This window comes from Phasianus colchicus, chromosome 15, assembly GCF_987193195.1.
Source record: "Phasianus colchicus chromosome 15, bPhaCol1.hap1.1, whole genome shotgun sequence".
In the NCBI taxonomy this organism is placed as follows: domain Eukaryota; kingdom Metazoa; phylum Chordata; class Aves; order Galliformes; family Phasianidae; genus Phasianus; species Phasianus colchicus.
In genome coordinates, this window is record NC_143450.1 from 9,116,420 (window position 1) to 9,143,338 (window position 26,919).

Below are 26,919 nucleotides of genomic sequence, written 5' to 3' on the forward strand. Positions count from 1 at the left end.
GAGCTTTTCATTCTTTATTGGTAGGAACAATTTGTTCAGTGAGAACAGAGCTCTCACCATCACAATGGTGCTCCAGCTGAGTGCAGTACACGCGCTCCCCCAGCACTGAGGGCTCTGCAGAGATGGAGAGGCTGCTGTGTGCTCTCCCCAGCATTTGCTGCCCGTGGGATGGGAACTGCTCACTGCTGACACTGGAATGGACAAGTCGCAGCCTTTGCCCCTCTCCTGCACCACACGTGCTGTGCAAGGAGGTGCAGAACAGCTCCATACTGCTATGGGTCCTGGCTGCTCTGCTTGTGGGTGCAGATCTCTGACAACTCCCTCTCCACCAATTAATGACAAGTGGGCTCATACTGTGCTGAGCCGCAGGAGGGACGGAGCAGCAGCAACAGCAGCCTGGGAGCTCCTTGGAGGAGGCAGGAGGAGCACTGCTCAGGGGGCAGAGCTCACCCAGTGAGCAGCGGGTGTTTGCAGAGCATCACTGGGAATAATGGAATGAAGACTTCAGGAGGAAGTGCAGGTGCAATGCTAATAGCAGCTCTTGACTTGGACTACAGAGCAGTCTCCCAAAGGAAAGCACAATAACCCTGGTGTTAGGGCGTTTAAAAATAGGCTGTAATGTAATTCATGGAACAAGCTTGAAGGTCCATAGGCAGATGGATTTGTAATTTGTCTCTTCCATCTCCAACAACTCTTCAAGGAAGCACTCAGCAATCCGCAGGTCACTGCTTTGGGCCACGCTGGCGAATTATCAGAGCAAGTGAATCCATTTCTCTTATTGCAAACTGCACATGAGAGACTTTGTGAGAAAAAGACCTACTGAGATCCCACGCGTGTCTCTAACCTGAATGCTAATCCCAAGGGCAGTACTTTCAGTACATAATATGTGACTGGAGTTAGCCAGGAATCTTCTGAGGAAACAGGTTTGGGTTGGGAGATGTTTCCATGCAGCAGCCACACAGTTTGGGACAAAGCCTTGGTGGGGATGGGGCAGGGAAAGGAGGGCACGGGGCAGGGTGCAGGGCTGGGAGCAGTGGGAGCAGCAGGGCAGAGCCCCACACTCAGGGACACAGCTGCTCCAGGAGCAGGGAGCAGATGAGGAGATTGCAATGTTGCAGCTGGGAAGGCAGGATCTGGGCATGGAGGAAGAGTGAGGAGAGATGTGTGCTGCACAGCCTCGGCTGCAAGCAGGAAATCTGGCTGGAAGAGCTCTGCAGAGATTCCATACAGCTGTCCTGCTGTCTTTCACAACAGAGTCCATCCTGCCTGTTCTTAATTCTCCAAAGACCAAAAGTTGTGCTCACCCCAGGCGATACATTCCTGTTTTACTGGCAGCCTTTTCCTCCTGCCCCACAGATAAATGCTCCCACAGCCCATGTGCCTGCCTGCATCTGGCCTGACCAAGGCATTTCCCGCTGCTGTTCCTCACCCACCCAAACCCAATTGTCCCTGCATGTCCCACTGCATGCCCTTGGTGAGCCCCACAACCCAGGGCAGGCTGCTTTGTGCTGCTCCACAGTCAGTCCCTAGGGGAGGGCAGGTGTCCGTCTGTCCGTCTGTCCGCCCCCATCTTGCAGGGGCATGGCACATGCTCCCTCTCTGTGTCCTTGCCTGTTAGCAGCACTGCATCAAGCAGTAAGGGCATCAATCAATAAATAAATACGACTTCAGAAGGGGAAGGGCTCTGCAGGTGGAAGCCTGGCACAGCAGCTCAGGGATGGGGCTCCTGCCTTGGGTCGGTGCTGACCTGTTGTGCCTGGGCCTGCAAGAGATGCTCAGTGACCAGAGAGCTGCAGCCTGCCAGTCTGTGCCTGGGATGCCATCTGCAATGAAGTTGCAAGTTTCCCTATGGTTTTGAACCATTTTTTCCTACAATTCCCTGCCCAACCCTATGTTGCTCCCTGTGTCTCTGTTCCTTTCTCTGCTGAGTTCTTAATATTCCACAAACAGGAGCTAAATGTGCAACAAACTCATTTCAACAGCTACAGCACAGAGCCAGATGCTCTATGTGATTTTGGCTCTCGGGTGTTTAAACTTGGCTCCCAAAAGTGGCTGGTCATGCTAGCATGTGACTGCTTGCAAGGATTGCCAGGCTCAAGCCTTTCTCCTGTCCGAAGTCCAGGCTTTGCAGTTCCAGATCTGTTGGGATAAGGAGTGAATGAAGGCCAGGTTATGTTTGCGCTGCTCAGTGTCAGCCCCATCTGACAGCAGCATGCTGCACTGAGCAGGGTTTGCCCTGTGCAAACCTCCTGCTTGTTGTGTGGGGCTGTCCCATATCCAGTACGTGTAGTGCTAAAGAGAAAAAGAGGTAGACAGAGCAGATACCAGAAGCAGAAATGAGCACAGTATAAACCAAAGCAATCTCCCGTGCTCCTCTTCCCTGTCTTGGTCAGGTTCCTGTTCCACCTGCAGCCCCAGGCAGCACAAGGCAGGACCTTGCTGGGGCTCCTCTGGCCCAGCCACTGCATGCAGCCACGTGGTCCTGCTACCCTGCGCTTCTGGAAGCTCTTGCCAAAGATGCTGTGCCAGGAAAACCCCACAGTACTTCTGTGGTCATTGGCCATTCACCTCCTTCAGCTCACAGGGCTCTTCTAGCATTTTCCCAGAGCTGGTTTCTACGCAGCGACTCCTGCAGGGTGCCTCTCAGTGCTAATCCCCCATCTGTGCTCTGCAGTGCTTGAAGTGCTGGCAGAGCCCTTCCTGGTCCTCTGAATCCTTCATCAGCTTCTCCTTCAGGTGATGCACGATGGGCTATGGGCTGAGATGAAGGCATTTGCCAAGGCAATCACTTCCAAAGCAACCCTGGGCTCAGAGAAGCATGGCTGTGCTTCTACTCCATCTCTTCAGAGCCCTCGTGAGCTCAGGGTGGTGAGGAAGAGAGGTCAGCCTTCAGCTCTCCACCATTCCTGGACACCCAGGGATCTCTGTGCAAGAGAGAAAGAAAAAAAATGCATCAGGTTTATGCAGATTTTCCTACTAAAAACAGAAGAGTGTTTCTTTGCATGAAATAATTAGAATAAACAGATGCATCTCTACATGCACACTTAGACCTGCTGGCCAGAAGATGAGAAGATATTTCCTTCTGGTTTTATATCTGTGAATCTACAAAAAGGAAGGAACAGACCCTTTTCTTGATGGAGGAGATACCTGAATGACTGACGTGTTAGATGGAAAAATGGGAAATTAATCTTGAGATAGAGAAAGGAACAAGTACTAGATATGCCTGTGCTTTTGTTTATTGGAAAGTGATATTTTAATGTGATATTTTAACAAGTACACATTGAAGACTGTGGTCTGTGCGGATGTAGGGGGAAAAACAGCAGTGACAAACAGAATGGATCTGGAGGAAGGAAGAGAAAACATTTCTGTTCTCTGGGAACACAGCACCTCTCAGAAGAACTCTGGGTATCCAAACTGAAATTGTGCTCCTTGTGCAAATGGGAGCTGAAGTCTCAATGTGAGAGGGTTGCTTTGCAGTAGTATCAGTTGCCAGCATCTATGAAAAAATATTCATGCTCCATCTGCCCTGCCACGTTGTTTGGGGGATGCACAACCAGACACGTTAGGGTATAGTAGTTAAGAAGGCACAGTTATGCCCTGAGCAGAAAAATCAAGCTCTGGAGAATTTCTTAATAGCAATTTGTTGCTTTGCACCAGAGAAGGAACAAAAGTCTTCCACTTTTTATGTTTCCTACTTCTAAAAAAGCTCTGTAAGCTGCAATGACTTCTGCTGGTACAGTTAGTGCAGTGAAGTGTGAGCTGAGGCTGGCAATCATTAAACACCTAGGTAAGAAGAAACCAATTTGCTAAATCAGCTGCAATTAGATGGTTTGGATAATTGCTACCATTGAGCTTTGCATACAGGCTGCTGCGGGCTATCAGAGACTAAGGGTGCCACAGTTGGGACCCAGAAATCTTCCAAATCTCTTTAGAAAATCCCTGAGATTTCCCATGTGGAATAACAGCAGTTCCACAACTCCAATGATTTCAGAGGAGGTTCAGGTTGCATATTAGGAAAATACTCCCAGAAAGAGTGGTCGGGCACTGGCACAGCAACCCAATGAGGTGGTGGGGACACCTTCCTGGAGGTGCTCAAGAGCTGTGGAGATGTGGCACTGAGGGCCGTGGTCATTGGGCACGGTGGGACGGGTGGGGATTGGACCTGACGATCTTACGGGTCTTAATGACTTCCTGATTTCCACAGACAGCAGCCACAAAGTCGCTCAGTATGGGACCAAGGGCTGACAGGGAAGGGAACTATACCTAAATATCAAGGCACAGCGAGGAAATCAGAGACGTTCTGCGATATGGTATGAGTTCTTCCAGAACAGAACTAGGGAAGCTTCTCCGCCCTTTTCAACAGCTTGAAGCCGAGAGGCTCTTCTTCGACTGTCCTATAGATGGAGCTTGTAAGCTTACCAGGAAACCTGAACCAAGCTGTCAGCTCCGAGGGCACTGCCACTGATACAGAGTTCATCTGGAAAGAGGAAGTTCTCTGAACAAGCTGCGATCTACATCCAGGAAAGACACCCATGGAGCACAGCGAGGCTTTCTGCATTCCACAGCCGCCGTGATTTAAGTGCCTCCTTTCCCCATGGGAAGGGCTCTGTGCCTTGCAGCAGGGATAACTGCCCTCCTCCTCAGCCCAGCCCCAGATATCCTGACTGGATTCTTGTCCAGAATCCAAAAGAAATCAATCTTTCTCGATATCTAGATGTTTCTAAAATTATTATTGTAATTAGTGACTGTCTGGTATTCCAAATCCAAGCCAAGCTGATTAGTTTTGATAGGATGCAGAAGCCTGATGCCCTCTTTCTGCTCCCCCATTGGATGATCTTTGCTTTCAAGCTCAGGTTCCTATGGCAACAACCAGAGTTTTGTGTCAGGACTGGTAAACTCTGCAGCTTCCAGCCAGTGGTCCCCTTGGCTCAGTTTTCAAGAACAAGGAGAGCAGGACAACCTGGGCCATGTGGGTTCCTACTCAAGCTCAACCCAAGCTGTGGTGAAGACACAGTTCATCTTCACCAACAAAATGCCAGTAAAATCAGCAGAGTTTGTCTCTGTTGCTGGATACAGAGCAAAACGTGGTTCAATTCCATAGTGCCGGGACATGCTGAGCCCCACTACTATTGCTCTGGGTCTGGACTACATCAACAGCAACATTCTGAAGCCAAGAGGGTCTAGCTTTCCTTTACACTGCAATTACAGTGCTGACGTCAGTAGAGTGACTTCAGATTTATGCCAGTGTTGCTGAGAATGGAATTAAACCTTGCTGATTTACATCACTGTAAAACTGATACATAAGGGGAACTAGGTTTGCAGACACATCCCTGGCCAGGCACTGACAGAAGACAGGGCCAGCTACCCAAATAACTGCATACCCTGAAGAATCCTTATTTATGGCCTCTGAATGTGTGTGCGTACATAGAAGGGAGGTTTGGAAGATGGCAATTGAAATAAACAGCAGATCACTTCTCCTAAACATCTGCCTCATAAAAGCAGAAAATCAGATGTTGCCCTGGAACGCTTGCTATTTGCTGCTCTGGGTAACGCAGAGGGAGCACAGCGCGCCCGACCTCTTCCAACATTTCCTCTGCCCTGAATTCCTCCAGGTTCACAAGTCAAAACATCACTTTCAAAACAGAAGTCGCCTGAAGAAGCCTTGTGGTCTCTGCTATTTGACTGTTGGGAAGCTTGGATGTGCTCACAGATCAGACATCAGGAGAGAGTGGGCCACCTGCATCCCACAAAGCAATGGCTGCATGGAGATGGGCCACGGGCCAAGTGCGTGCAACCTGCAAACTAACAGACAGCTGGACATCACTACTCGACATGCTGGAGGTGTTCAAGAAACTATTAGATGTTGTACTGAGAGACCTGGTTTAGTGGAAAATACTACTGATAGATGGATGGTTGGATGAGATGATCTTAGAGTCTCTGTACTTGACTGCACAAGGCGATGCTCCAGGTGACACATGGTGATACCGCTTGTCTTTGTTTCATTGCAGGGCTCTGATGCAGCATCTTCCCACCACAGAGTTCACCCACAACTCCCAGGTACAAGCGGCAGCTTTGGGAATACCTGGCAGTGGCTCTGAACATTTGATAGTGATTCTGTCAGCTCAGGATTCATTATTACTCAGAAGTATTTAGCCACTGCCATTCTCCCCTGCACTGGTCTGTGCTTGTTTTGTACTCATTCCCCATGAGCCCTCCTGGGGCAGCAGGGATCCAGCAGCCAACACAACCGAGCATCAGTACAACTTCCCAATCAGCGTCAGTCCTTAGCACAGATTTAACTTCACATCTTCTCTTTTTGGTTGTTGTCAGAGTTCTCTCAGTCCTCTTTGTCCTGTAAGCCTTGTTGGAGAACACAAATCTCCCACCACAGAGATGGCACCCAAATCTTCCAGGCTCTCTGGGAAGGTCACTGGCTCTTTGACTGATACCAATGGCAGTCCGTCCACTACAACCCAGACCTGGAGCCTCACTTACTTTAGTGAGAAAATGCCCACAACAAACTTTACATTTGAAGGACTCCCTTTTTTTCCTGACAGTTGGTCAATCATTAAATTAACTCTGGAAAGCAGCCAGAATGTGGAACAGCTGAAAAGCAACAGGATTTTAAAAGCTGTGTTGTCCTATTTCTCTCCCTTGTTCGCTTGTCCCAGCTTTTCTGAGGAGCTCTGTTTGCCTCCTTTTTGATTTTTGGGGCAGTTGGAAGGAGATTATTTGCTTTGCAATCACTGAGCAAATTGAAGGCAGTTCCCAAAAGAGCAGCAATTCTCTTTGAAACTGTTAAACTGAACTCTAAAACCTTGCAGTCCCCCAGCAGCTCCCAGAGCTGGGAGCTGGTGCAATGTTTTCCTAGGATGTTCATTTTTTGACAAGTAATGGTTTTCCTCCCTGTATTTTCCTGACTGTAGAACAATGTGCCACAGCATGTGCGTCCAACTCCACACCACTGGCAGACTTCACACAAATGTTGCAACCGTGACACAAACCATCACTAGGGCAAAGAAAAGACATTTTCAGAAGCATTAATGGGAGAGGCTGACTCTGAAACACAGTATTGCGTGCACACATCAGGTAAGGCAAATGATTCTTCACTGCTGGAAGCACTGCTGCAAGGCTCAGTGCAACACCACCATGGCACTCAGCCCACGCTGACCTGGTAATGCTCAGCACTTTGCTGCTGTGTAGGGCTGAATGTGTTCTCATCCTGGCCAAGTGTAAATTCCATGCATGTGGGATCTCAGTGTGCTTCTGAGGTGCAGAAAGACGATTTCACAACGATGCAAGAAAAAAAAAAAAGAAAGAAAAAAAAAGCCACAAAACACATCCTTTTGATATTCTGCAAGCCTGAAGTCATGATAGAGATAAGTGTGCTTTTATAACCAAGGCCTTGCGTGCCAGATAATGCAGGGAATGCTTTCGTCTTGGTTTGTGGCACACCGTAATTTCCTCTCCTTGGTGTGATGCCAACATATACTTGTCCTTAAGCTGGGCTTACACCCAGTTTCCTCTGAGGTTTAAACAAATACGGACTTAAATCAAACAAGTTACAATGAACAGAAAGTCCTTCTCCCCATAGGAACCTAATGCTCAAACAGCATTCTCACTCCTCATCTGCTCTGCACTCAGCGCCTCATTGAAGAAAGGTGCTGGGATGAGACCTCAGCTCCCCTCCCACCCCAAGCCAAGGGCACAGCTCTGAGCAACCAGCTCTTCCTGACCCTGCTTTAGCAGGGGATTGGACTGCATGATCTCCAGAGGTCTCTGCCAGCCTCAACAATTCTGTGTTGCTGTGAAATACACTGGTGTCTGCCAGACTCATGTAACAAAAAAAGACATAGATGAAGACACCACCATCTCTATTTTCTTGCCAGCCAGCTGGTAAAGCACCACAGACTAAGTCCTAATTTCCCTTCCCTCTGGATAGCACGCTGAGCTGGCAGGGCTGTCAAGCACATTATGTGCCACACTGGTGTGAAGGGTCACTCCAGGGGAAGTTTCCTTAAGTACTCTTGAGGTTCCCAATGAATTACAACAGCAAGGACCCTTCACTAAAGTGTCACTCTTGCGTTTTAGTGACAAGGTGCTTGCAACAGGGTCACCAGCAAATGAAATAGAAACCCCACCATTGACTTTACTACTAACTTGTTTTCCCCACTAACTCAGAAGTTCTCTATTTTCCTGCTATGCTGTAAGAAGCAAGCTTTAGTGCAAGCTGCTAAGCTGAGAGCAGAGATGCTCTGCTGAGGGCACAGCAGGGCTGTTTCTCATGTTTGACGAGGTGGGGTCTCACTAAGGGTGGCTGCTGATCAAGGCTCATCCTTCTGGGCTGGCCCAGGGGTGTTTATGGCTGCCAGCCCCAGGACACAGAGGTGGGCCACCATCAAGGCGACCATTAGGACAGAAATTAAGCCCAATGGCTCAAATACTCCAAGGATCTCTGGCAGATGTTGTAAATGCATTTTGAGTGGTCTGTTTAATTGTTTTGTGCAAAATAACCTGAAGTCAGGAGGCAGTGAGAAATAAGTTTTACTTTAGAAATCCCACAGCATCACGGGGCAGCTCTCTGGGAAAACACCGAGTGCTCTTTTCTATCACATCAGGAAAGTGGAGACATCTCCCTGTGCTGCCTTATGGCACAGGCAGACACACATGGGAGGGTCCTTCTCAGCTCTTTGGGAGCTCTTTTCCCATTCCTAGAATATTATTCCTGGTAATGAGAGATTGAGCCAGACTCAGAACCCAATACACAATCAGAAAGTCATATGGAGAGAGAAAGGCTTGGGGAAGGAGAGGGTCTGGGTCTTTGCTTCTGATTCACTGGCAAGCACCCAAACCAGCTGTCCTGAGGTTTCTCAGAGCACAGAAATCTCTCCTTTCAGAGGAATTTGGCAGTCAGAGCTACACAGGTTGTTATGATTGAAGTTCTGCCTCATTGAACTGCACAGTTCCAGGATGGTTTTCAGACTTGAACAAGGAATGAAGATACAGGTGGCATTCAGGACAGTTACTAGGTAATGCCATGACACCTGTGCAAACACTCCTGTAAGTGCTGTGCTGTGAGCTTTTGTGATGCAGCTGTGGCTCCCTGGGGTAGGAGGCAGAGAGCATGAGGCATGGGGATGGCTTCTCCTCTCTCCTACATGCAGCACTGCAGCCATCCCTCTCTCAGGCAGTCCCACATGAGGCTCCAGCATGGAGAAGCTCTGATCCACAAGTGGAATGTCCCCAGATGTGGGAAATGGTTTGCAATCTTAACGCCAAGTCCTTCAACCTCAGGCAGTCTATGAGCCCTGTGCTAGCCCAGGGGCAGTGGGCAGAGAGGTGACACTTCCACCACCTGCAGCTGAACCCTGCTGAGCTGCAGCACTGGGCTCCCTACAACAGGAACCTGCAGCCATTGGGGTTTCCTCCCACCTGGTCCTGCAGCCAGAAGGGAGGTGGCTGCTGCCTACATCAGCACTCAAGCATTTCCCTTGCTTTCAGACTGCTGCATTTCACCTGTCCTTAGCTGGGAAAGCTGTGTCTCTCCCACCCAGAGGAGGGGCCAGGATCCGATGGAGGTCAGTCTGCAGGCTAGGGACACTTGTGACTCTGGTTCCCAAATCTCCAATCTCCAGATGGCTCTTTGCACAGCTCTGACATCTCTGGTGATCTCTGAGAAGTTTATGACTAACATGACTAATGAGGTAACCCAAAGACTAGTTTAGGCTCACACAGAGACACAGCGGATGCCATTTCACCTACACATAAAATTCTTTATTCAAGTTTGTTCCCTCTCTCTCCTTAGAAGAAGACATTACCCCAAAATATGCATTATTCATCACTTTAATTTCTTGAGATTGGGATGTGGCAGAGGAAAGGGCCCAAGAGGGGTGACTGTGGGGGAAAGTTTCTCCTGAGGGGTTCAGATCAGCCCATTGCTGATGGGCCATTGCGTTACACAGCTCTGGGTTTGGTATGAGTGCCCAGCATGACACAGACCCAAAGCAGCAGTTCCTAGATGTGATTTTGGCGATGCACTTTAAAGCACCCCTATTTGGGAAGGAAGGAGGAAGTCACAGCGCTCTGCTCTGTTGATATTCTCCTGCCACGTGATGTCACAAACCACGAAGGGATGTGGGCCATTGGGGGCAGCTCAGGGTCTGCCTGTCTGTCTGTTCAGCTCAAGCTGTTTTTGGCAACACCAAAAGTGTGAAAGAGAAGTTTCCCTCACGTATGAGAATCAAAGTAAAAAGAGAGAGGTGAGATGTTAATGCTTTGGTGGGGAAGGAAGTGCCCCCTGTGCTCGGGAGTGACTGCGAGGCTCGGAAAGGTCAGGGGTTCTTTTTTAGAATCTGAAGTTGTGAAGACATTTGACCTGGCAACGTGTGGCTGCTGCCAATGGGACGGAGCTGCGGGGCTCTGCAGGGAGTGGGCAGCAAGGAAAGGGGAAAGCAAATGAAAGGGGAAGGAAGAAAGAGAAGTCACAAGGCTTAGAGGTTTTCTTAAGGCGGGGTGCTGGGGGACTCGCACGGCATCTGAATGCCTGGGGAGAAGGCATTTACGTAACTGTAAGTGATTCAGCACGGAGAAAAGCAGCCAGCCCCTTCCCTCTGTGTCAGCAGCGGCACCAAGAGTGCGCAAATAACACAAAGGGAACACAAACAGCATCACCGTCCGTCACAGCTGTCCCACAGGGCACACGTGGCTATGGGGATGGTGAAGGTGGGATCAGTCCGGGCAGCTGCACACATCCCCATCCTGCACAGGTACAGCACAGAGCAGCTCTGCCCTGAGCTGCCATACGCAGCACCAGACACCTCTGCTCCCTTTCCCCTCCTTATGATACGTAACGTAGTAAAAAGTAGTGCTGTTTTTCACCACACAGAAGAGAAACCTTAGAGCAAACAGGTGCACTGCAGCCTGTGTGTGCTGGGGTCACACAAACGCCTCGAAGTGGCAATCAATCGCGGGTATCTGTTGGTGTTTGGAGGAAGTCCAGCAGCTCTCTCATCCCGTCACATCGGTGAGGAACACGTGAGAAATTCATGGGCAGGGACAGGGACAGAGTGTGAGCTGTCCTTTATTTCTCTCTTGTGCAACAGATTTCCAGTAACTTTCTCAAAAGCGGCTCAAAATTGCTTTGGGAAATCGTTCACATCCACTCCCCACGTGAGTAGATGTAGCTCGATGAGAAGAAGTCGGATTCTTTTTCCCTCATCCTGCTCATCCACATCAAAGGGCGGAGCACAGAGGTCTGTGCCAGGGCTGATAAACAGCCCCAGTCTTTACCTGTGCAGAAAACACAGCCCCACCACAGCTGAGCTCCCACTATGCGTTGCTGGACACGGCCAGCAGCATCACATCAGGCACAGCACAGTCCTGCAGTGGGCTGGCAAACAGCATGAAGGCCATGGTCAGAGATCCAGGGTGGAGCAGGCCTTGCACTGGATAAATACAGACCTAGCAAGAAGGGCTGTTCTCCCAGAGCCTGGCATTTAGGTGCTGATTGCTCCATAGCAGCCCTCAGGGGTTTTCTGCATTACGTGCTGGCAAAAAATGTCTTAAGCAAATGAGCACATGGTTGGCATCTGCATGGAGATATGAAAAGCTTTCCCTGCGATGTGGAGCTCAGCTTCTTGGTGATCTGATGGCTCCAATCCTGGTGACCTGCTGCACTTGGATGCGCCCATCCCTCCAGTGCTCATGCTCATCATCCAGTATCAGCAGCTGTGTCTGTTTTCATCTGGGTGTCCAGCCAGCAAGGCTGAGAGTTCCGAATCTACTGCTTCCCAACACAGTTCTCTCTGGCACACAACCCAACAAGAAGACCTGTCCTGGTCTCCACACAGGGAGATGGAAGTAAGACAACCCCTGAAGAAGTGAATGAAAGGAGAGGAAAAGCCCAGCAAAGCCTCCCCAGGAACATGCAGAAATGGCAAGGGCAGAATGCTAAAGGGACACCAGGTTCTATTTTCAGTGGTTTGTTTATTGTAATTTCCCTCCTCTTTAGGAAGTGCCAAATCCTACCTCACAGCACCATGACCCTGAAGCAACTGCAGGCTGTGCTGTGAAGCCCAGCTGTAACCCGAGAGCCCTTTTAAAAATGGCTGGTCCCAAGACTTCTGCAGGAATGACAGTCCTGGTATTTATTTATGAGGGTTCAAGCAGCTCAGCTACAGCCCACTGATGGTCTGATATGGAAGGGCTTTCAGGTTTACTGTATTTTAAATAGGTTGCATAGCTATGATAGCACTGAAGTGATGAAATCTGAAGGCCTCCAGCTTCCTATTGGAGACTCACCAGCAGCCGCACGAGGTTGCTGTGTTCCTCCACACCTCACCCTGAGTTATGAGGACTCGCTGTGACAGCAGGAGGAAAGAGTGGGGTTCATGAGCACAGGAGTTTCCAGGAGTTTCATTGGCTGAAATGGCCAATGAAGAACCAGTGATGTGCAAAGAAAGAGTGGTTTCTCTGGCATGGAACTCCAAGCAGATGGAGCCTGCATGGAACTCCTGTAAAACTTTTCATAAATTACTGCAAGTCAAATGAGGACAGCCTCCAGGTAAGGAAGGCATACAAAGTGAAATGCATACATGTACTCAGCTCTGTTCACCTCACCTCAAACACCAGCCCAGCCTTCTCTCCAGAGAGATGGGCACCAACTGTCCTGCACCAGGCAAACAGCACGAAGATCTGAAGGGTGAGCACAATATACCCATGCATATATTTACATAGAGGAATCCTCTAGACATGCACAAGAGAATAGAATCAAAGAATCATAAAATAGTTTGATTTGGAAGGGACTTTTAAAGGACATCTAATCCAACTCACTGCCCTGCAGAGAACAGGGACACCTACAGCTCGATGTGTTGTTGCTCTGTAGCTCTGAATAACACTGGTATGATACCACTGCAAATGGGAGTCCCATAAGGCTCATACAAGACTGAGCAGTTTAGGACAGGATTCAAGACACCTTTTGTAGATCTAGTGAAAATTAAATGTTTGCTTTAAGATGACCTAATAGGTCTAGTTTCTATTAATTGTTTGATGGTAACAACCAGTAATTTGAACTCCTGGCTAAAATCAGTGGGGATTTCCTTGGGCCATTACTTGGACCTGGTTTTTCGGTGCTATAATTAGCATGTGTACAGAGAAGCACCCATTAGCATCCACCGACTCCTCTGTCCCCATTTGAATCAGTGTCTGTGATGCAATTGCCTCCTTGGCGCTGGCTTCTGTATCACCCACGGAGGAACGTGGCATCCCTGAATGAATCACCACAGGAGAAGGGGAAGGAGGAAAGTTCTCTGCAAACATCACCTTTTTGGTAATCTGTAGTAAGGAAATAGGGGGAGGAAACATTAACAAGTACTCGGGGTTAATGCAAATGGTACGTTTTTGTGGGGGATGCAGTCACTTTTAGGTTGGGCACAATCATGCAAAACTCTCTGACAAACATAACAGCTATCGACTTTCTACAGCCCCCCTGGTGATGGCTGCCCTCCTGGTGCACAGGGCTGCATCCTATTCTTCAGGGATCTTGCCCTGGCCTCAGCCTGCTTCAGGTGAGATAGAACGCATTACATCTCTCCAAACACCCTTGCAGAGGATTTGCCCTTCCAGGGCAGGCTCCATTTCAAGGCATGGCGATGTGCAGTGAGTCACTGCAGCTCAGCCTCTAATCTGGTGCCCGAATCGCAGATGTTTGCCGTTTCAGAACATGGTGATATTTTCAGCTATTTCTTCCTGCGACTCAACAAGCACCTCACATAAAAGCTTTTGTGCTTCGGAGAGGATTGAGGTCTTGGGGCATTATGCACAAAACCCGAACAAACATCTCAACACAGCTGCCTTGCTGTGTTTCAGTAACAGACTGCTTTTCAAGGACGGCAGTGGAGGCTGAAGACCTGCAGCAAGTGTGATATCCTTTGGGCAAGGTGCAGCCACAGGGCTCCCTGCACACCTTCCTGAGCTGCTAAAGGCAAAGCTATCTCAGCAGACTGAGGCTAAAATGGTGTGGCTGTAGCAATGCAAACCCATTTGCCATACTGACAAGTGTGCCCAATGGACACACCAGGAGAGACAAGCTATGGTACCCCATCCTTCCCTAACCACAGCTGCTAGCTGGCACACCGTGCATCACGGAGACACCACAAAGTAACAAAAAAAAAAGCAGCAGTGAGCAGCGGAACTCTGAGAGTGATGCTGTTGCAGAGCCCAAGTAGCATCCCTGGTGCTGTTCTGATGCCTCCAGCTCTCCTCCAGGAAATTCCAGCTGTCCCCACCTGCACCTCCTACACAACAACACGGCCATCACCAGGCTGGGCAGAGGCGGCTGTCCCAGTTTGTCTCTGCACCTGGCAGACAGGCTCACTGCTCACAGTGATCGTGCCTTGGCAGGCAGCAGAGCAGCTTCTGAGGAGGAAGCGAGCTCACTGCTCACGTTAGAGGAAACCACTGCCCTGCACTCGGCTGCAGCTCGGGAAGGAACATGGGGACCAAGAGGAAGTCATGAATGTTTTGTTTTATATAAACTTGCCTTGAGCCAAGGACTGAGAGGGGACTTTCCAAACACATAGCCTTGACTTTGTGTCTTCTACAAGGAAGAGGAAGAAAAAGATGCTTCGGGAAAGAGCCACATAGCAGGGCTCAAGGGCCCCTACTGCAGAAGCGGATGGATGGAAAACAAGAGAAATAAAGATGGCGTATTAGAGTCACAGAATCATAGAATCACAGAGGTTGGAAAAGACCCCTAAGCATCCATCTACCACCAATACTGCCCACTAAACAGCATCTCTCAGTGCCACATCTCCACGGTGCTTGAACACCTCCAGGGACGGTGACACCATCACTTCCCTGGGCAGCCCATGCCAGTGCTTGGTCACTCTTTTGGAGAAGTTTTTCCTAATATCCAGCCTGAAAGGTTAAGGTAGACACTGTAACTCTGGAAATGGATTACAGGCTGTCTTCATCTGTTGCCCAGCACTGGTGTTCTCTGGGCACCTCTATCCCTCTATCTACAGATGAGGGATCCCAAGAGAAAACACATTTAAACTGCTATTTTAATGCCATCTTATCATTCTTTCATCACAGACTCGTGGACATCAGAAGCTAAAAACAAAACAAAACAAACAACAACAAAAAATCCCACAAAACCAATTGCTGATGTCATCCAGAGAACAAGCAGGTACTGCGTAAACATGTCTGTCCTGTTTCTAAACCAAGATGCTGCTCTCCCCACTTGTTCTGTTCTATTCTATTCTATTCTATTCTATTCTATTCTATTCTATTCTATTCTATTCTATTCTATTCCATTCCATTCCATTCCATTCCATTCCATTCCATTCCATTCCATTCCATTCCATCCTACTCTACTCTATTCTACTTTCTATTCACTGCTTCCATTCAAAATGCAATGTATTTGGCAGGGACCCTTTCCTCAGTCCTTTGAGCTCTGCTCCTTTGGAGGATGCACACAAGCATTTCAACCTTTCCACAAGATCTCCTTCTTAAAAAAATGTGAGGTGGGACTGATACCTTTTTCACTTGACTCCAACAGGAGTCTGCTGGGATTGATAAAAGCTTGGACACTGACAGTTGCTGCGACATCCATAATATGAAACCCTTCTCCCCTTGATTACCTTTCCTTTGTCCCTGCAGCCCTGGGCAGAGCTGAAGAGCCACAACAGCCTGTAGGAGATGGCTCTGTGCCCTGGCTGTGGGGCTGTAACAGGGTCTATTCCCTTTGCACAGACTGACCACCTGCTTGTATCTCAGAAAAACCTCTCAGGCACATTGAGAGAGCATGGAGAGGCATTTCAGAGAGAGTAAAGATTGTTCCTCTGTTCAGAGGTTTTATGCTTGGATGCAGCAGACAAAGCATTGCTAGCACAGCACAGGTAACACATTGTGGCCTATCAGCCATGCAGGTTCCAACATAGGCATTTTGGGGTCTGCTGCAGAGCTGCCAGAGGTGCAGCTCCAGCAATAAGAAGCAGATGCAGGCACCAAAGCACAAACAGAAGAAAGAAGCTGGGAGCAGCCAGGAGCACAGTGACAGTGCTGGGCACCACCAGCATCACAGCTGAGCTATGGAGCTGGGAAACCCCACCTGCTGCAGGGCAGAGCCCCTGAGTTCACCCCTCCCTGCTGCTCCCAGGAGACACAAGGCAGGGCAGTGCCTAAGCCAGGTAATTTTACATCAAGTTTGTTTGTATGCGTGCTTGTCTGAAATCAAACAGAGGATTTTGTGCTGCTTGTGAGCTGTGATAGTATGCCACTGTGGTGACTCACATGAAAGTCACTGCAGTAAAAATGAGAGCAAGGTCCTGAATGCAACTGTGCTATTTGGTTATCTCTCTATCATGAGCACCCACATCCGTACCAACAGTTGCACAGCTTGTCCCAGGGCTCTGGTGGGGCCGGATAACCCAGGGTCAGGTTTGGGCCACCTGTTCGCACACTGAAGGGCCCTGTGCTGTCAACAATAAAACAAGCTGCTTATGGAGCATCTCAGGTTTGCAGTAGGACTTTCCTTCCATGACAAAATCCCTGGCTTTCCTTCTCACTCCAGCAGTAAAGGAGCCATGCTGTTGCTGCAGTGAGCCTGCTGAGGGTTAGCAGGGAGAACACCTGAGCAGCATGGCATGACTGCAGTGTGCCCTGGGCCTTTTCCAGTGTCAGCCTGGGCTGGGACGTGGCATGGGGCTGGCTTGATCCTGCTGCCTTGTGACCCTGAAACTGGCAGAGTGACAGGGTGTGGATGGACAGCCACGGCCTGGGCTAACTTGGTCCACTTATGGGTAAAATTCATTTATGGGCTAAATCACAATGTATGAGTTTGAACAGGGCTGTTTTTTCCCTTCCTCTTCCTGGAACTGGAACCCCACCGCAGAAAGTGGCACGGCACAAGGTGGAGGAAAAGGGCTTTAAAAATAAAACAACACTCACCTTCCCTGCTCCACGAGCATAAATTAGGCTTTGGCCACTTGCCTTGGATAACTCCCCCAGAGCTGGGAACAATCTGTGCATGCACTGCCTCTCTAAAGGCCATTCTTTCTCCTGCACAGCTCCCAGCACTGCTGTACCACTGCAGCCACCTCTCTCTCTGCTTGCCACCTCCTTCCTGCTGAAGGATGAGGAGAAAACACTGACACAGGAGGAAAGGGGCAGCAGTCAGGCTGCCTGCACTGACATTCAGGTCCTGCTCTCGCAGCACTTCCCAACTCTGTCTCTACTTCTGCACTCCTTTTCCAGCTTCTCCCTCCTTTACCACATGGAATTCAGCTTTCAGTTTTCCATCCAAGTTTGGTGTTTGAGTAATTTTCCCTCCCAGAGACCATTTCTTATCTCCATTTGTTTTTTCATCACTATTTTATACTCTCTTTGGGCTACCTTTCATTTTGCCTCTGTTCTTTGGCTGCCTCCATCCTCCTGAAAGTCCTTCTCTTTCTCTCTAGTCTTCTTCACTAACTTCTAAGTATTTATGAATCTGTTGGCAGGGAGACGAAAGCCTCCTTACAGCCACAGGCCATCAGTAAGCTGCAGTTGTTCAAATCCATGCTGAAAGGTTGGCTTTTCCAAAGAATTTTATCACTATTTTTCATCTCCCAAGATGAAAAATTGAAATTATCAGGCAGAGAATGAAAAGATCTCCCAGATCACTGTCATCGTACATCCTTCCCACCCAACAGCTCTGTACCAAACTCTTGAGCCCAGCTTGTCTCTACAAGGAGCCCAGACTCACTTGGAGGCTCAGTATCACTACAGTATCTTGGTCACAATGCAATGTCACCATGACCTACAGGCAAGGATGATAAGGAATTATCTCAGCATCATTCTCACACACAACCAATCAACTACTGAGCAGATAGCTTCCTGCTGGAGCATCAGAAGCAGCAGAGCTTTGCAGACTTGGTGGGACACCAAGCTCGGCCGTGGTGCCAGTGGAGAGCTATGGGCAGGGCTGGCAGCTGGTACCCCAGCAGGACAACCTGGGTAAGGTGACAACACGCTCCTATGTGCTGCTGCACATCTCCTCCATCCCACTGCCAGGTGCATAGTCATACCAGGTCCCCAGGATCTCTGCTGCAATGTGGCAGCACGTGGCAATCTTCTCATGCATTTATCAGGTGAAGTGTCTCTCCCTGAGCAGTGTGATTCCAGGGTCAGACCTCAAGAATCTTATCTTTTCTCAGGAAAAAAACCCTGCCATTCATTTCCATAAGCCCACTAAAACATGATTCCAGCAGTGGGGACCCTGCAACCCCATGGACATTGTGTACAGGTGTTCTGAAGGCTTCTTCAAGGCTGCCCAGACTAACTGCAGTCCGTGGGACCTCCATCCAACGCATCCATCATGGGGGGCAGCTTTCGCTCGGATGCAACCTGGCTGAGGCAGGAAGAGCAGCGTGGATTTGGGAGAGATAAGAAATGCTCTCAGCAGTGCTGGTTTTGCTTGAGCTGATGGTTGCAAAATGTCACAATCTCAAGCGGAGGGCCATCCCCACCCAAAGATGGACAAACATTTCTTTCATCCAGAAAGAGAAAAGATTAAGGAGGGATTTTTCACACTCACATACACTTAAGAGGAAAAAATATTTACATGAGAGAGAGAGGACTTGGCAGGGGTTTTGCAGAGGCCCTGTTGCTGTTTATGTGTTTCTTAGAACAGGGTTGATGCTGTGGAGCTGAGTGATGGAGCCTGAGCCCCCCCAGCTGCCCAGCAGGGCGTGAGTGGGGCTGCAGGCAGTGCAGGCTGCAAGGAAGCCATGTGGCAAGGACACAGGTTGCTCTGGTAGCCACTGCCATGGTTTCCTAATGCCATTCCTTTGGCATCGCAACAGACCAGAGCCAGGCAGGGCTGTGGGAGCCTCAGTGCAAGCCCTGGAGTGGGTAATGGGCTCTGGACACCTCTAAGTACCAAGGACAAGGAAGGACATAGGGAGAGCTGCTCTCTGGTCTGAAGACCCTGATAGAAAGGAACAGTGGATGGCAGATGGGGTTCCCACCTCTCCAGGATCCCTGCAGTCAGCAATGGCACCTGTTCCCAGCTGGGACCCTCCAGCCCAGCACAAAGTTACAAAATCATAAATTACTGTAATTTGTGCATCCACTGCATTTTGTAAGAGCTCAGTGTGGTCCCTTCCCGTCCTAGCTGCACTGTGAGACCTGCTGCTCTTTTGGAGAGGAGAAGCCTTGAAACACACAGGACACACATCGGCCTTTGCTGCCAATGCTTTCACTGTGGTTTGAGTGGCATAAGAAATGCAAATTGCGTGTCACTGCCACACGCTGGGCTGGGATCTTGTTTGATATGAGCCATGCTCTTCCTTTACCCCTCCTGAAGCAGTAAGAGCAGCACAAGGGCTGCACACCTGGTAACAGAAGGGGCTTGGATATTTGTCCAAAGACCCTCCAGGAGATTTTCCAGCCCTGAAGGGAGATAAAGCAACTCGGGACAGACAGAAAAGATCTATCACTCTGTGCTGCTCTTCCCCCACTCCAGCCAGGTGATTCAAACCCTCATGGCTGCCTCAAGCCCAGCCCAACCAGGTTAGGACAGAGGCACAGCAAGACCTCACTCAGCGCACAGCAGCACAGCACCAGGATCTGTAGACCCTTGCATGACTTTCCTGGATTTCACTTTCCCATCCCTACAGACCTTTGTTTCCTCCCGCTCCCAGGGAACGTTGACACTGGAGATCAGCAACAAAGGATTAAAGCTCAGCTGTCCCCAGCCCTTCTCCATCCCCACCACGCAGGAGGCACACATGACTGCAGCTGTTTGGTGTCCAAACAGGCAGAGCAGCAGGTGAGTTCCCCAAAACCTCTGTTCCTATAAGCCCTGGAGATGGAAAGCAGAGAAGGCCTTTTGCAGGAGGTGCTGAGCACCTGCAGCATCCTCAGTGCTTCCAGGGGAGGCAAGCTCAACGTGCAGCATAAATGAATGGAGCCCTGCCACTCTGCATGCTCTGGGCTCCTCAGGTGCCGGGTTTCCAACAAGCCCTGAGGATTTACTCACTTGGAGAGTATGTGGGAGATACAGCCAGCAGGTCAGCCTGAAGCAAGGACACTTGACGACAAGCATACCATAAATATTCTTTATTTAAACACAATGTCAACCATTAGGACCTGCAATAAATACTTTAACTTTTGAACATACATGTCTTCATCTAGCTAGCACAACAAAACGCCTTTACATTTCCTTATTTATGTACAGATCTATATATCACTGTATATAGATAACCAAGGTATATACACACATATACATACATATATCTAAATATATATGCACTTGTGCAAAAATGGCCTTACCAAGGACAGTAAACAAGAAAATATTTCCCAACCCACTCTTGCTGGCACTGGTAATATTGCACTGAAAAGATTCCTGCCATTGATAGGGTGAGAAAACAGGAGAAAAACTCAAACTGTATGCACGGAGAAGCAGCAAATCCACTTTTTTTCCATGATAAAGAACGTATTTAAGGGCCGGGGTTAGGTCCAGCTCCTACAGACAGATCTCACCACACTTAGCAGGACAGACAACTTTCTTCCAAGCTGTGTGTAAACACAGTTCCAGTGTGCACAGCTCTGCCCAGTCCTGGGATGCACTACCACAACCACAGGAGCTCTGTGTTCCCAGTTGAGCTGCTGCAATTTGTTCTATGGCTGTGCCCCAGCTCTGCCTGTACCACCAGCTGCAGAACGGACACAAGGAACATCTCTCAGCAGGCAGTGTTGCTGCCCTGCTATCATGAGCAGCACCTACAGGTTCCCTTGAGTGTCCCTGCAGCTGTCGCTGGAGGAATGTCTGTGTAAGGGTGTAGCTACCCCAGCTGCCAAACGACTGTGTGTTCACAGCCTGGGCTGTGTGTCAATTGCAAGATGTTCTCTATGAACCCAAGAAGAAAGGTTAGGGCTTATGCTTTCAAAACATGGCACACGGCTCTTACAAGTCAGCAAACACTGCGGCTCAGCTGAGGAACAGGATGCTCCTGGTGCTGGATGTTCCTGCATAGGTGGCTGGGGTGACAGGCCCCCCAGCTCCCCATTTCCACCCTCCCTGCTCAGGGACACAGCCATGGCCAGTCAGGGAACCTCTGTTCCACTGCTGTTGTGATGGGATGGCACTTAGTGTTTGCTAATGGACAGCACAGAAGGGAACGTGCAAGACAGGATGTCCTCCCTCCTGCCAGAGGAATGAACATGCTCATAAACTCATCTTCTTGGGAAATGGGCTCATCGTACCAGGGAATACAAACACTTGGATGCAGAGGGCTGGTGAAGAGAGAAGAAGCCTTTCCCTCAGGCAGTGCTGTGTGGGTGTTTGGGGCTGCTGGCAGCAGTGTTGTAATATCAGAAGGGCAAGAGATGCTGGGAGAGCTTGCAGCCTGTGGTGTGCTCACAGCCAGCCGTGTAAATGCTCACCCTCTGCTGCAAAAACACGTTCCTTATAGCAAATAAATACATAAACAAACCCTTAGAAAAGCACAGCAGCTGTGACGTGGCAGAGCAGAAGAGCACGCTGTGTGCTGCTTGGAGACACGAGGCTCTCCTCTCTGCGCTGAGCCCTGGCCTGTTGTCAGGCATTCAGAAGGGTTTGCTAACTTCAGCCTCTGCTGTCCTCCCTGCTGTACCCACTGCCCAGTGCTGTCTTTAACCGGGGCTCCCAAGGAACAGCCACAGGTCTGGGCCAGGCCCCAGCACCCACACAACAAAGATACACGGAGGGGCACACTGTGCATCAGTAACACACAGACAAACACATCGGCGCTGAGGGGGATCTGCTGCCCCACAGCTCCCCAGAGCTGCAGTGAGCGAGGCTGGTTTTCAAGGCCTAGGTTCCCAGAAAGCAGAAGGTCTCCAGAAGTGATCCCAAGAAGCAAAGGACTGACAGAAGGCAGCAGCTTGTGATACTCTGCCTGTTTTAGGGGATGGAGCCACAGCAGTAACGGAGGGACCTGCAGTGAGAACAGTATTTTGTGACAGCACAAGAGCTGCAATCGTGCCTCTCATCTCAACTAAGGCATTAAAAACAGTAACAACCTCCCTGGCTAAAGTGACTGCAAGTATGAAGGTACAGGCATGCCAAGCTCCAGCTCACAGCCACCCTTCGGGCTGGCACCATCCCGCCCTTGCTCTGTGCACATCGTGGCTGCAGCATAGAAAACAGCCCATCAGCCTGCAATAAGAACCCAGCATTTCATCACAGTGCTTGTCCTCTAATGAAGTTACTGCTGTGTTTTATCAGATGTACATAACCCAAGTCAGCCCTCTGCTAGTGTTAATCCTGAAATGTGGGTGCTGGGTTTCTCCTGACCCTAAAATCACTGTAGCAGTTACAGTGTCCTGACTTAATGCTCCATTTCTGAATCCCTAGCTTACATCTGTAAATTCTTTTCATTACAATGCATTTCAATAGGCAAAGGGATTCCTTTATTCAGCTTTTCTTTTCTCATGAAACAGGAAGGGTTAATCAAGTTTGACTTCATTGGTGCCACAACATTTACTACTCTGGTATTTATCTCTTTTGGTTCCAACTGCTTCCAGAACTGAGCAGTTAGTATCTCACCAGTTTTACTAGTGGAGTCTTAGAGGAAAGAAATCAGCTTTTCAACATTCAGACATGGGTAAGCTTGAGGTTTCCTAACACTGCACCTGAGCACTGCGCTGCAGAGGTCATCAGACAGACAGACATCCCCTGTCCCTTCTACATCTCTGTGCTCTGCACACTGCAGCAATGCTGCAGTCACCCATTGCTCATCTCTCAGCTCTGGCTGCATACGGCACCAACATCTGAAGTATGAGTACAGCCAGCCAAGCAAGCAGAGTGATTATTTGGACAATAAAATCCTCATCCACGGCACATGCTATTGAAATGCAAATAATAGTTAATAATAATAAAAAATCCACACAGCAACTGAGATGTGGATGCTGAACTTCTCCTGCCCTTCCACCAGGAGCCATCACCGTGGGACACCCCCTCACCTTGCACTCCTGCTAACACCAGCCTTGGCAGGATTAATGGAACAGAAAAAAATCAATCGCTTCAACCAAGAGGCTAATTTTCACTTCTTGCTTTCTTTATGATAATCATGACCCATACTGAGCTGAAGTGCATCTCCAATGTGGTGCATCTCTAACCTACATGGGGCACCGACACCAGCCACGCAGCACAGGGCCCCTTGCCTTTCAGCCCTTTAGAGTAGGAAGCTGAGAGCACCTGACCCCACACCAGGTCTCCCCTGCCAGGACAGCCTGTTAATGTTTATCTGAGGAGCAAATGTTTTTCCAACCTGGCCTCCTGCTCCCCGCAGCCACACACCGCTCTGTGCCATCACACCCCTCTCGTTTGTTCATGCTGTAATGTAAAAACTGAACACAGTGACTTGAGGAGTGTTTGGGCACTGCTGACAGCACCAAGGAAGGTGCGGATGGGCACGGGCAGCAAAGCTGGCAGTGACACAGAGCTCTGCTGGACACACTCCCTACTGCTCTGTAGCCTGCACCAAGCTGGAGAAGCTGCAAACGGAGCTGAGCCAGCACCCAGCTCAGGGCTAGGACAGGGCTAAGGGCTGCCTGTCCTCCCAAACTGAATTGGGATACCTGGGGGAAGGCAGAAGGGAGCACGAGGATTTTCAAACCCTTCCCCACAAAACCGGGTGCGGCTTTATCACGAGGAATGCTGCGAGCCCAAGGATGAGTTTACAGCCGCCCTGAACCTTGCAGCACCAGCGCTGTCCTTACGAGCTGATCCCAACCAGCGCGCCCTAGGCGTAACCGCGAGGGCAGCAAAGGGAGCCGCGGTGAAGGGGCTGCAGGAGCTGCGGGCCGGCAGAACCTCCTCCCCACAGAACAGCCCAGGTGGGTGCGAGCCGCCTCCTAGCAGCGCTGCCAACAAAACCGTCCGAATGCAGGCAAGGAGAAGAGCTCCCACGGGGCGCGGGGCCGTCCCTCCCCCATCTTTCCCACGTGCTTCTGAACACACCGCACTTTCGCATCCTCCTCGGCTCCCCTCTTTCAAATTGCAGCTGCGGAAGAAAGCAAGGGGGGAGCTCCATTTCCGCCCCGCGATCGCTGCTTTCTTCCAGCGAGGGCTCCGAGCAGCGCCGAGCAGCACGGCCACCCCGTCCGTCCGTCTGTCCGTCCGTCCCCACCTGCCCGCCCGCGTCTACTGCCGTGACAGCCCGTGCGCCCGCCGCCAAGTGCTGCGGGAACGCAATGCAAAGCCTGCTGCAAGGGAGAGAAAAAACCCTTCACAAACAAACCAACCAGCCAGCCCAGAGCCGTCCCGCGGCCAGGGCTGCGCTGCCGGACTGTCAGCCCTCAGCGACAGAAAATAAAATGCTCCCTGCCCACCTCCTCGGGCTGCCAGCTGGGAACCGAACTTAAACAAACCGGGCGGCTACAGAGCTTCGGCTGCAGTCTCGACAAAAGGACGAGCTGCGACTGCAGCAGAGTATTGCCCAGCTTTCCAGTACCACATTCCTGAGTCCCACAGTCACAGTGTCACATTCTGGGCAAAGACTCCGTTTATTTCTATCCTTATTTCAGCCGAAAGTCCTATAGCACTTGGCAAAAGACGCATTCGTGGCTGTTTTGTTTTGTTTTGTTTTGTTTTTCCGGGCGTTGTTTAAACTTTCCCACTGACAGTAACAGGATCAGATACAGCCGACCGCACTCTAAGCATCCCTCGGGGGGATTTTGGGGCAGGTGCTGCACAGCCCGGGGAGCACGGCGCTCCCGCAGCAGCCGCCAGCACTGAGCTCATGAGGTAGTTCAACACCGGCCACAGCCAGGAAGTTCCTCCTGGGACGAGCTTTCTGCACAGCCTTAAAATACCACCCCCCCCCAGCACTCCCCCCGGCACAAGGAACCTAAGGTCGTGCACTTAAATTCATAACCCCTGCAAGCAGCCAGCCCACCCGAGCCACCCGGGGCCGCCTTCCACCTGTTTGTAGGACGTTTGCAGAGTTTTAGGTTTCTTGCAGCCACTGGGGTTTAGGTGTGCTTTAGGAGAGGATCGTTATAACTATCAGGCTTTTGTATTTCCTTAGAGAAAGGCTCATCGTTAGGAGCAGTGTGCCACGCCAGAGCCCATCGCGTCTCAGAGCTACCCGCTAGGCACAGTACCTTTGCAGTGCAAAAAGTCCTCGGGGTGAGGGAAGGAGCCCTCTTCACAGAGCAGCTCACAGGCTTTATCCGGTGCCAGGGGGTAGCCGTTGTCCTCCTCGTTGTAATCGCTCCTGCCGTTGCTGTTTGAGTAGCCGTTGGCATACATCTTCAGAGCAGACCTGCGGAGGCACAGGAGCTCCTGGAAGGCGTACCTGAAGTCCGGGCTCCGGCAGTAGATCAGGGGGTTGAAGGCAGAGTTGACATAGCCCAGCCAGTTCAAGAGAATGTACACATACTTGGGGATGATGTCGTCCTGGATGACGTGCACGATGTTGACGATGAAGAAGGGCAGCCAGCACAGCGTGAAGGTGCCCATGATGATGCCCAGGGTCTTCAGGGCTTTGTGCTCCTTCAGGAAGAACTTGGAGGAACGGCGGTGCCCGGCTTTCCCGTTCTGGTCCTGCTCCTTGTTCTGGATGTGAAACCTCCCCTCACTCCGGTCTATCTTCTGCAGCTGCTTCTTGGCCACCTGGAAGACCCTGGCATACACAAATACCATGACCACAAGCGGCAGGTAGAAGGAAATGATGGAGGAGGCAATGGCATAGGCTTGGTTGGTGAAGAAGTCACAGCACGTGTCCTTCTCATAGCAGAGGATGGCCTCGTCACGGTCTGCCCGGTACCAATGCATCTGGATGGGCAGGAAGGAGGTGAGGGCCGAGATCGCCCACACCACCAGGATGACCACGCGTGCCTTGCTCTTGGTCAGCAGGCTCTGGTACTTGAACGGGGAGGTGATGGCAAAGTATCGGTCCACAGCAATGACGCAGAGGGTCTCAATGCTGGCCGTGACGCAAAGCACATCCAGAGAGGTCCAGAACTCACACCAGAAGTTCCCAAACTTCCACATCTCCATGATGATGTGGCAGGCACCGAAGGGCACCACGCCCAGGCCCATCACCAGGTCGGCGCACGCCAGCGAGGTGATGAAATAGTTGGTGACCGTCTGCAGGCGCTGGAAGCGGGCGATGGCGGTGATCACCAACACGTTGCCGAAGACGATGACCAGCACGATCAGCGACATGAGGATCCCCATGCCCACCACCCACACGTCCCGCGACACCGTGGGGTCCGCGGCGCTCTGGTTGGTGCTGACGTTGCCGCCGGGCAGCTCGGTGCCAGCCACCCCCATGGCCCCCCAGCCAGATCCCCAGGCAGGCGGCGGGGGCTGCGCTCAGCGTTCCGGCGTCGTGGCGCTGCGCCGGGCTCCGCGCATAGGGGACAGCAGGTGCGGGCGGGCTGGGCGCGGGGTCTCCCGCCGTGCGGGGCTGTGCGCGCTGCGCTCCGCTCCAGTTCGCTCGCTCCTCACCCGTCCGCACCCGTCCCACGGCGGCTCACCCGCCCGACTGTCCCCAGCCCGTTCGGCGCCGCCGAGCTTATAGCAACACCCGCCGTGACATCAGCCCGGCACGGCCAATGGCAGCCCGCGCCGCGCCTCGCGCGCACCTCGCACCCCCCCGCGCGCCCCCCCGTCTCGGCAGCCGCCCCACGCGTGTCCCCGCTCCGGGCTTCAGCTGGGAAAGCGGCAGTCCGTCTCCGTCCCCGCGCCGCGGTCCCGCCGCGTCCCCCCGTGGCTCCCTCTGCCCGTCGCGGTGGCCCCGCGCCCGCTTCCCACGCGTGCTCCCCGTCTCGCGGTGGCCCCGCGTGTGTTCTCCATCTCGGGTGTCCCCACACCCTGCCCCGGGGGTCTCATACTTCCTACCCCCCACGCATCCCATTTGCCCCCTGACACCCCCGGGGCAG

General features: G+C 51.0%; 1 protein-coding gene across 2 annotated transcripts; it reads right to left on the reverse strand.

Annotated features, from left to right (window-relative positions):
• ADRB2 (adrenoceptor beta 2) lies at window positions 1–26,529 on the reverse strand. Of its 2 annotated transcripts, XM_031598089.2 has the most exons (2): window positions 25,135–26,529; window positions 1–2,924 (listed from the first exon to the last, which is right to left on the reverse strand). In XM_031598089.2, the coding sequence occupies exons 1-2, from the start codon at window positions 26,306–26,308 to the stop codon at window positions 2,890–2,892; spliced, it is 1,209 nt and encodes a 402-aa protein (XP_031453949.1). In that variant the 5' UTR covers window positions 26,309–26,529; the 3' UTR covers window positions 1–2,889. The 2 variants fall into 2 exon arrangements, with proteins under 2 accessions (XP_031453949.1, XP_090006774.1); XM_090150648.1 differs by lacking the exon at window positions 1–2,924 and having other exon boundaries at window positions 17,574–26,529.
• Between the last annotated feature and the right edge of the window lie 390 nt (window positions 26,530–26,919).

Bases quoted from the DNA above. Each gene is read 5' to 3' on its own strand.
- ADRB2 (XM_031598089.2), bottom strand. From the start codon at position 26,308: ATGGGGGTGGCTGGCACCGAGCTGCCCGGCGGCAACGTCAGCACCAAC. The intron at 2,925-25,134 runs GTACTGTGCCTA...TCTCTTGCACAG, and splicing joins GGACTTTTTGCACTGCAAAG to AGATCCCTGGGTGTCCAGGA.